General features: G+C 39.9%; 1 protein-coding gene across 1 annotated transcript; it reads right to left on the reverse strand.

The window, feature by feature from the left end:
• Nucleotides 1-1,016: 1,016 nt before the first annotated feature.
• Nucleotides 1,017-9,450, reverse strand: tmem151ba (transmembrane protein 151Ba). The gene is made up of 2 exons (XM_053675909.1): nucleotides 8,836-9,450; nucleotides 1,017-4,452 (listed from the first exon to the last, which is right to left on the reverse strand). Exons 1-2 carry the CDS (start codon nucleotides 8,908-8,910, stop codon nucleotides 3,175-3,177), a joined length of 1,353 nt encoding a protein of 450 aa, XP_053531884.1. The 5' UTR covers nucleotides 8,911-9,450; the 3' UTR covers nucleotides 1,017-3,174.
• Nucleotides 9,451-11,337: the final 1,887 nt, after the last annotated feature.

Consider the following 11,337-nt stretch of genomic DNA (forward strand, 5'->3'; position numbering starts at 1 on the left):
GGTGGTGCTCTGTGATGGAGTGGCATCCCATCTGGAGTGAATTCTCCCGACTTGCATCCAATCTTCCTGGGACTGACTCCAGATGCATCGTGACCCTGACTAGCATAAAGCATGTCCTGTAGAGGAATGAATCATGACACTGTAAACAGGTTTTACACTATGTGTCTTATGCTACGTCTTAAAATAGCTGACGTTCAGGGCTCCCAAGTGGCACAACAAAAAAAATATATTAGCCCTATTGTATGGAGATTGTGAGTTTGAATCCCGGTGATACCACAACCATCTCCGGCTGGGCGTCCAAGAGAGCATATCGGCCATTCTGTCTCTCCCCTGTCAGTCACAGCAACACCTGTCAATCAAGGGCAATAGTGCTTTCCTTGAGTTTGTTTCTCCACCCTGTGACGCAGCATGAGCAGCAGTCTGAAAAGATATGACTGGCTGGCTTCATGTGTCGTCCCCCCTCCATATATTAATAAAAATAGCTGACATAATCTGGGGAAACATTTGTAGAAAATGAACAAATAACACGTGTACTGTTTATTATAATTTCCCCTACCCTTAGTAGGAGTTTCTGTGTTTGTCTTATAAATGTACTATAAATAGGACTGTATAGGGGACTGATAGATCCTCTCTCAGGTTCTCGCTGTTTCTCTTCTTAAAAAGAGTTACATCCTGTAGCATCTACATATCAGCTTTAGGATTTCCCAAAGTGAGCTGTAATTATAGTAGATGATCACCGTCTTGGCCCTGAGTGTATAATTCCAGACATGAATCAGCAACGGCCATTTTGATTTTAATGATTCAGCTTTCCCAGATTTACCACTTACTGGAATTTCGATTTGTATGCTTCATGACTCCATCCATGAACGACCTACAGTTTCGACCATCCACGCCACAGAAACGTGTATCATGTGTTTCACACTGATATTTACCGTATTATCAGCATTACTTTTGACTGCATTCCAGAAATGACACAGTGCAAAAGCTAACCAGTGAAAGTAGTTTATTATGTTTCATATGGTTATGACACTGGTCCCATTTCCCACAACCCCATCTCACAACCCTCATCCACACACTCACAGCACCCAAAGCCCTGCGGTGTACCTCGCTGCTTTTGTCACGGCTTTGATGAAATATTTCATTTCTTATTGTTTACTCATTTACTCTAGCACCACTGTGGGCTCCTCCATCACGGAGGCCCTGGGAAGCCTGTTAATGAATATAGTATTGAACACATTCACAATTTTATACATTTACAAACCAGAGGAACGGCATACGGAACGGCCTGTATAACACACAGTCTGGCAAAACCTTTAAAAACCCACGGCTCACACCACAATACAATAAAGAAGGGAATCACAAGTGTAAAATCACAAGTGTAAAATCACAAAAGCGTTTTTTTTTATGGACGCTCAGGTGGTCACTGCACAAGTCAAGACAACACAGCACAATGAAAAGGCCCAGCGTATAAGCACCTCAAAATATAGCATTAGTGCTGATTTAAAAAAAATAAATAAATAAATTACAGATTAAAAATGGAAGCATTTATCACAGAGAAAAAAAATTCCAGGTGAATTTTTAAAAAAAAAAATATTTTAAAAAATGATACAATGTCATTTAAATGATAAACTATGCAGGATACGAAAATGTATCAAAGGTAGTAATGGTTACCAAGACACATCTGTCAGAATCCTTTAAATAATTTATTCTGTTCCTTAAAATCGTCCTTACATCTGCTTGTTTTAAAATATTTACATTGAGGCCTAAAATCACTATAAATAGGTTCGGAAAAAAATCTTTTTGTTTGGAAATAAACTGCTTTTAGAGCTATCCAGCATTTTTTTTTTTTTTTTTTTTGCATAGTTGCAGCCCTGCAGTCCAATCCCCATGATCGTTAAAGTCTTCACTGATGGCAAATGTGGTAGAGACTACATAATGAATTCAATGATAATGAGATGTTTCTCTCGGTGTTAACGGATGCTGATTGGAAATTACACCTCCTGAAGGAAGCCTGAAAATGAAGAAAATAACCAGATCCATTGCTTCTGTAATTTCTAGTTGTAAGTGTTGGTGAGATACAGTAGTTAACATCGAAGTTAAGTAAGTGTTTGTTTGGAAATATAAACTGTGTCAGAGAAGGTGTACTGCCATTATATCATAGCGTTTCATCTGACATAAAGATGGCTAGCGTAATGTAATAAGAAGGAAATAAATAAACATTTTCAGAGGGTATTAACTCATTTTAGCTTAATTACACAATATTAAATAGCATATATAAAATACTGAATATTGAAGGAGAAAATTACGTCCGACTAATTTGTTTAAGAATTTGTATTAAGGCTGCAACATTATGACTAACTGATTTATATTCTTCACTTTTTCAGACTTATTGCTACATTTGCTTGAAATTTGGGACTTTAATTTGCCTTTATACTGACGGTTAAAGGCTCTGGGTTACTGATCAGAAGGTCGGAGGTTCCAAGCCCCAGCGCTGCCACTGTTGGGCCCTTGAGCAAGGCTCTTAACCCTCTCCGCTCCAGGGGGCGCTGTATCATGGCTGCCGCTGCGCACCGACCCCAACTTCCTAACATACTGGTATATGTGAAGAAAAGAATTTTACTCTGATGTAATGTGTTTGTGACAAATAAAGGCTTCTTCTTCTACTTAATAATTTCAAAATAGATTTTTGTATTAGCAAGACCGATTAGTTTATATTTACCTCGTCATAGTGATCATGGCATCAGAGGTGGGGTTTTTTGTTTCTTTGTGGGGGTTTTTTTTTAAAACCTTTTTTTACCATTGGAATAAACTCTTCTCGTGAATATTTGCCATCACTTTCAAGATTCAAGACTCAAGATTCAAGATTCAAGTAAGATATTACTTTCTTATATTACGTAGGGCTTGAACTAATATGGCAAAAAAAAAAGATAAGCTGGCCTGCATGAGGCTAGCTGTGTCATTTTCCATCAGCCTGCTGTAATGCATTGCTTACGAGGACAGAAATTTTACCGCATTCTGGGCAATCATAAAACTTGGCCGAACTAAGTTTTTCCCATCGTGCTAAAACTAGACTGACACAAGCAGTTCCATTCAGCCTTCAAGTTTAAAGGTCTTTCAGCACTCCGTATCTGTGATTTCTTTCAAATCCCTGAAAATCGATGAAATTAGCATAGGTCATAAGGAAGTCTCCACGCTAGAGCCGTTATGATGCAGTAAGCGATGCTCATTGCTGAGGCAGCCGTCGCTGCGGTGCACAATCAGCACGGGGAAGCGCAATGCGTCCTGATAGGTTGGAGGAGACGGTTGTTGGTGCTCTGGGGCGGAGCTATCGTTCAGGCTGCCATATGCATGACCTAGTGAAAAAAGACTGAGGGCGCTGCGTGAGAAAATGGACGAGCCACTCAAGGCCCTACGGCAGCGCTCGCAGTTCTGGGGGGAGAAGGAGTCTCGTCCAGACAGAGTCGCATCCATCAACACAGCTTCAGAGTAACTGGGCACCAGTTGCTGGTTGGAGCGGATGTGCCACTCTAGTTCTGTGCTATCGACTGCGTTCATCCTGGAGATGTGGTGGCAGTAGTGTAAATGATTAAAGCCGAACAGCTTCTCCACGTGGTAGTGAAGATAAGCTGTGCGATACTCGTTCAGAATACGCAAGGGCCAAGAGAGCGTCAGAACCGCTGCTATCCAAAACACGCAGCGCCTCAAAAACCAAGGCAGTCGGCCAGAGATTACCATTACGTGCTCCCTGAAGTCTACATTTTTAAGGTGCATGCCCTCACGAGCCTCCATGTAGTCATCCAGCCCCTCGTTTTCGGTGAAGAACCGTGCCCTCTGTGTCAGATAGGAGTTCTCTGACTCCGCACTGGCAAAGCTGAAGCACTTGGTGAAGCGAAGCTTGGTGATAGGGAAGTCTTCCACGCCCGCAAGCTGCTTGGAGACATCCTTCACGCCGCAGTTTCCATAATCGAACTCTGCCTCGGCTGCGTGCGTGTTGACCCGTTCGTGGTACACCTGCGTGGCACTGTAGGCATCACTATTGCGGTAGCGAGTCACATGACGTGTGCGTCGCACATAGTGGTAACTGATGGCCCTCCACCAGATGCACGGTGTGGCCTGCTGCATCCGCTGCACCCGCTCCACTATACTCTCCAAATCCACTTTATACTGCAGGTTGAAGTGCAGGGAACAGTGCCAGCACTCCACCAAGTAGAGGGTGTAAAGCATGAGCAAAAAAGCCACGGGGATATAGATGTAACCACTGGAGCAGGCACTGTCATGGTATACCGTCGACGTGGCCTTGAGGTTATTATCGATGCTGAGGAGTGTCACCTTGGCCACGCAGCACCATATCATAGCGAGCGCACAGCCGTACATGAGCAGTGTGAGGAGAAGGCATTTCCAGTGTGACTCGCGCCATAGAGCCTCAGTCAGTGACTGCTGCTGGGGCCTCTGCTGTATACGGCAAAACAGACAAGGAAGAAGAGAGCTAATGGTTATATAGTCAAATCTTTTAGAGTCAAGTCAGAGGCAAAAAAGGTGCATACGTACCTGACCTATTTATACTAGCATGCGTATATGTTTTAATGTAGACACAAAGCAGCCCTGTGAGTCACTCTGGATAAGGATGTTGGCTAAATGCTGTAAACTTGAATGTCGTGTTAAAGTGGCAGTTACACATAAATACCTTGCCATTATCCCCACTAGTGTGGCGAAATAACGCACTTCTCACTTCTCTAAGCAGGAGACGTACTACATTTCCCGTGAAACTAAAGATATCGGGATAGTAACCCCAATCCCTGAGGATTACTCCCTTCTTCCCATCATTATATTGGTGCATCGTTTTTTTTGTTTTTTTTTAATGGACAGTTGGTTCTTCATTACAAGCGCTGTCATTTTGTAGAAACAACAGTTTTTGTAGAACACCACAGTGAGTCTGAATGTCTTCTGAACAACAAAAATATCTCAGGATACGTGGGCTTGTTTAGGTCTGAAAAGCTTGAATGGACCTTGAAAATAAGGACTCAACTGAAGAGGTTTTGAATGTGAAAGAAATCACAAAAAGTGCTATTTTGGATCATCCCAGGCACATTAAGCTAACAGACTGGTGAGATGTCGAATACACATATTACTTTCTTATTAATAAACGCCCTTAATATATGACTTCATGACGAGTTGGAAAATGTCAAGAGTAGGACAAATACTGATTGTGTAAGCATACTGAAATCGATTGTCTGTGGAGGTTTTCAGTCATCCAGGTCAAGTTGACTGTCTAGTTGCTACAAGGCTCAGTGACTCATCCAGGGGGCTTCATCACCTCTACTGAATGATGGGAAATTTATTAAGAACCAGTGTGCGTCTAAATGTCACGGAATTTCCCCACAATGAATCCCCTCCATTGAGAGGCAGAATGATTAAAGCGTGATTAAAGTCCACTTGATTAGACTTAGCACCTAGCACTAAGATGTGCTTCTTCGGATGTTTAAACATCCTGAAATAACTGAAGTGTTTGTACAGTACAGTGGTTCTGTCTGTGTGGTTTCATTTCATGCTTCATGTGTGTGAAAAAGCCAGGGCTGTTTGGGGTTCTTCACACAGCAGCAAGCTTTAAATAATTGATGCTGCTCTTCCATAACTCTCGTCCCTACCTCTTCACATTATAACAGCCCCTTATAACAGCCCCCCCCCCACCCACCCACCCCACCCACCCACGATCCCCAACCGGCGTGAAAGGACTGAATCTATGACAAATGGCTCCTTCTCTTGTTCACAATTTTGCAATGTTGCTTAGCAAAGTGAGATCATCCCTCACTTTCTTCTCAACTTACAGGCTTGTGATCGCAGCTTTTGATGAGCGGAGCAGACTGTGCTATAAAGTGAGATGTGTGTGAAATGGGGAGCAGGTTATAAAAGCCTCAACTGAAATTTCTTATGGATGGTTTTTTTTTTTGCTTGCTTGCTTCCGTTTTGTTGCTAATCTTACTGATCGGGATAATCTCGTGTTTTAAGTGATATAGAGTTCTGGACATATGCATACAGTGTGTCCCACTTAGGACCAACACTGACTCGAGTGTCTAGCCCACAACCATGGATTGAAGATGTTTTGTTCCTAAACGATTTGGACTTGTGATACTTAAGAACTACTTCATGAATTCATCTACAGCAGATTGGAAAACTCTCTTTACTTCTTTAAAAAATCAATGAAAACGATCCAACTTGACCAAAAATGAGGTCGTTCAACTGGCTCGCGATTAAATACGGATTTGATTTTGAACTAGATCTTTACAGCGTTGCTCCCAAAGAACAGATTTCAGACTTGACCACTGTGTATAAATCAGACACAACTCACAAATTGTTAGCTAGTGGTCTTTTAGTCATTCCCATAATTAAAATCAGAATGAGCGAAAGTGCGTTTAGTCATCAAATTTTTACCGAGGCCTTTGCCTAGGTTTTTTGTGTTTGTTCACGTGTACATGTTCATACAGGATTACAGACTGTCATCTCTGAGAAGGACAAAAAAGAAGACCCTTAGAAGAAGGCTGACCTTATTCTGTCTTCTGAGTGGCACAGACTTTATATTGGGAGAAGAAACTCTATCCAGCGTTAGCCTATCTATTCACTCTTCCTAAATACATTGCAGAATGGGAAAATATTTGACACTGGCCCCAATCAGATAAATGATATACTTAAGGAATTGAACGTGACAGGACGTGATGTTATAGGAACAGCGATGTGAAGCGGAGTTACTGTTACCGACCCAAAATAATAATTTTCACCTTATAGCACAGCAATTTTTCAAGAATGAATTCTTTTTTTTTAAATTAAAGAACGACACTGTGTACATTTTATTTTAGTTTACCGTTACGTTTAATGCTGACGAACATCTATGAGACAAGTTCCTGCTACATCATAACAACATTAAGCAGGTGTTCCCTCATCAGTGTCTCCTTTTATCTTTCTTGTTACGAGACAAAAAAAAAAAATCCAGCTGTCGTGTTACTGAGGAACCGCAAACTGAAAAGCCATTCGTCCAAAAGGACTTAGTGGTGGAAAACTAAAAGGAAGAGCTTGAACTCTGGCTGTTTAAAAGTTCGAACACCGGCGACTCCTACCAAAAATGCTAAATAAATCTCTCCTTACAGAAATCTTCACAATATCAATAATGACATGTTTTTCTTTGTTAAACAACACTTTATTTATTATTAGGCTTTGGTTATGCCGAGCATCTATCATACAAAGCCCCTGTGAATTAGCTGTTTCTCTAGAGACAATAACGTAGCTGTGATTTGGCTTGAAGAGGACACTATTGTCAGAAATAATATTACAGAAAATTAATCAATGAATCTTCTTACCAATCAAATTGAGAACTAAAGAGCACTGTGGTATAAACTATGGAATATTGATTACTGAAACATGCCTAACTATTAATGTTTTTTTGCCTATAATTGCCATAAGTCAGTATTTATCATAATGTCCTCTGAGACATTAAAGACTTCTTAGGAAAAGAAGACACTTGCTTCAGCAGAGCAGAGTAGCAGTACAGAATCAGAACCAACCAGAGCAAACGGTCCATTGTCATACAGTAGCCAGTAAAGACAAATATGACCCGGAGAATAAAAAAAAGAAAAGATTTTGGATGAATTCATTTCTCAATGAAAACAGAAATGGCTGCTCCGACTGTCTCAGTTATGAATAAATCCGGATTGCGTTCTAAAGCTGCTAATCTGTCCAACAAAGCATCTGTGATATTGGCAGCTTGTGCTGGGGTTTTGCTGTGACGTTCCTCTCTGTTTCTCCAAGCTGTTGCTGCTTCAGATAAGTGTGCTGAGCAGTGAGCCGAGAGACGGCCCACTTTCCAGCAGATTATGTGAGGGCGATATCTGGGGCGTCGTTCTCTTCAAGCTGAGGGTGCACACTCCAACCTTTTTGGGCTGTGTTATATGAGACTGCGATTTATTTTATTACCGAATTGCAATATCATATAGACGAAGTGTTTAATTTCTCAGCAAATTGTCAATAACGAGACAAATGCACTTTTAGTTAATCCACTAGTTCATTAATTGACATTAAATGGACTAGGAGTGACACCAGGTACAGCTACATGGGAAATTATTGGGAGAGCGAAACGTTACGATCAACACTGACCTTATTATCGAACATTTCACAGAATCACAGAATCACTGCAAGTTCTCTGAGACTCTAAACTACCAGAAATGTATAAATGACCATTCTTCCTTGTTTTGAAAAGAGTCTTAACTGATTATGCCATAAACATCTCACAGTCTCCGTTCACTTCTGCGACACTGCTCACTTCCACACACTTTTTTATGCTCCTCACGTCTGTATAATAGCTTTTGCAGGACTGTATATTCCAATATCAACTTATTTGTGGTTGGATGAATTTGCAATTTGCAACGCATTTCGTTATGAATCTAAAACAAACAACCCATCTGTAAAGACTGTAGCATGTATCATGGAGGAAGCGTCTCGTCTCGTGGCTGATTTGATAGGAGAACAAATGGAGAGGCGACACACAGGCACCGTGACAGAGAATGGGATTTCTCAGCCCATTTCTGTATGCACACACACACACACACACACAAGCATGATGATCAAAGCCATGATGACATGCAGCACCAAGTATTTTTTATCTTATTTAGCACACTATAGGCTGCTGTATATGAAGATGATATCGACGTAGATGTAATTATAATGTCGCTTTGTCAAACTGTGAAGAATGACTGAAGGAGCTCAATGTTTTATGCATTCGGTAAACAAAACAAATATCATTAACATGAAAGAACATAAATATATCAACTGCTAAACTGAGACTCTCACCTCTTCTCTCCTTCTCTCTGTTTGGTCAGGGGGAACTGGACTGGTGTTGTTTGCCCCGGACGATGCTGGAGACATGGAGATGATATCTCTGGTAATGAGACTGGTCCTGATGTTGGTACTGATGAGGATACGGAAGCCTGGGGCGTGAGCGCGGAGCTCCACATCACATCACATCACACACACACACACACACACGCAACAGAACTTCAACATTAGGAAAAAGAAACGGTCAGGCATATATGGTGTCACATACTGAAAAACAGAAAAGACAGAAAAGAACATTACCTGTTTTTGGTGGTTCGGGGGAGAAAAATAAAAGATAACCCATTAGCTATAAATACAAACACTTTGTACAGAGGTGGAAAAGCAGCATTGTAGATCCTGTTACAGTTCTCAGGCTTTATCAAGAATAAACCAAAAGCAAATAAAGCTGAAAGTAATCAAGAGAAAACGCTGTGAGGATGAAGGCTGGGTGGATGTGATGGGCTGGTTTTCACTCAGAGAGAGAGAGAGAGAGAGAGAGAGAGAGAGAGAGAGAGAGAGAGAGAGAGAGAGAGAGAGAGAGAGAGAGAGAGAGATTAGCATTAGCATGACAGCTAGCGGAGCTTGCTAGCATCTCTCCTAGCGTTTACTGAGAGACTGTAACCTTGGCAACGCATTCGCCTTCGCCTCGATGCTAGCTAGTAAAATCTTTTAATTAAGATACTTAAGTATGAGGTTTCATCTTTATGAATGCTGCTTTCCGTTGATAACATTATATATATATATATATATATATATATATATATATATATATATATATATATATATATATATATATATATATAATGTTATCAACGGAATATAGGCATTCGAAGGCGAATGCCTATATATTATATAAGGTTGGGGGGGGGGGGGTTCGTTAGAAGAAATAATATCTTTAGTCAGCTATAACTGCATTATTCAATCTGGGGAATATGACTTATTTAGAATATAACTTACTGTATAGACTAATTCAGTGAAACGAAAATAAACTAAAACTTAAAAGGCTAATCAGGTAGCTGTAACAGTAAGAGTAGTTTCTATAGATGGAAAAGTAGCATTCTGTGGTTGGGTTTTTGTTAAAACTCAGTTTTAACAAAGCAAATAAATATAAAAAAGTAATAAAGAACAAATGTTGGAGCATGGCTCCCTGGGATAGGCTCCAGGTTCCCCGTGACCCTGAAAAGGAGTAAGCGGTAGAAGATGGATGGATGGATGGATGGATGGATGTTGGAGCATGGATTTCACAAGAGACAATATTTCTGTCACACTTTACCAGTCCTTTCTAACCATTAAGAAAAGCCAATACTTGAGCAAAATATGGTTTGACATGTAATCTAATCTGCTTTTACCCTTGCATGTGTTCAACTTAATGTATCATTCAAGACATTTCACATGTCAGTGCCTCTTAACTGACACACTTATTGTAAATGAACAGCAATGAGTCATAGGCTATTCTGAGTTTATATGGGAATGCTGTAGGATATCTTTTTTTTTTTTTTTTTTTTTTTTTTACAGAAATAATTGTTGTTGTTGTTGTTTAATATATTTTTTCCTTATTTTTCCTCTAATGCCCACTCAGGTGCGTACCAAACAACTACATTTTCAATTCAATTCTATTCTTTAATTTCCACAACACAGACATGAACTGATGCTACAGCGCCTCCTACTGGCAGCACAGAGAATTCATTCAACCGCACAACATATAACACAACTTTCACATTCAATTTCTGCAAAAGAAAAACACACAAAAAGATACCCATTGTTCAGTTTTTTGACGTTTGTTTTTTTTTAAGAACAGAAACTACTGAAAAGTACGGGTGTGCTCCGGTTCAGTCCAGAATTTCATTCAGGAAATGCCCAGTGATTATTTTTGTGGGGAAACTGTGGACAGCTGTGACATAATGGTTCTTCATTATGCCTAAGTGTATAGAATTAAAATTTTAGCATAATTCCTGTGTTTTAATAATAATAATAATAATAATAATAATAATTATTATTATTATTATTATTATTATTATTATTATTATTATTATTATTTGTGTCTACCAACCTATTATAAAGTGTTTCACATGAAGAAAAATATCCAAGGAAGACTAACGAATAAGTAAAAATGAGAGTGCTTATTTTGGTTGTCGTGGTTACCATGACGCTTAATGGACTACAGTATGCATATTGCCCCTCCCATCTGGGAAATCCCCACAGGAACAGCGTGGCATTGTGCGTGTGTGTGTGTGTTAGTTAATAATCCATTAATAATCCGACTAATCCAGTTAATCGGAATAAAACACCTTCATATAGTCTCCTAAATCTGAGGTCCCCTGAAGTCTAGATCGTATTCGTTGCTGTTTGTTTATAGTTAACCTTCGTATAAAGTAATAGAACAGTTTTACATCAATGCAGAAATGCGGGGTTGTCATAACCTTGGATTTATATCGACAAATCTTAATTACAGACTAAAAAAAAACGAAACCTTCTAAT

This window comes from Ictalurus punctatus, chromosome 25 (assembly GCF_001660625.3).
Source record: "Ictalurus punctatus breed USDA103 chromosome 25, Coco_2.0, whole genome shotgun sequence".
Taxonomy (NCBI): Eukaryota; Metazoa; Chordata; class Actinopteri; order Siluriformes; family Ictaluridae; genus Ictalurus; species Ictalurus punctatus.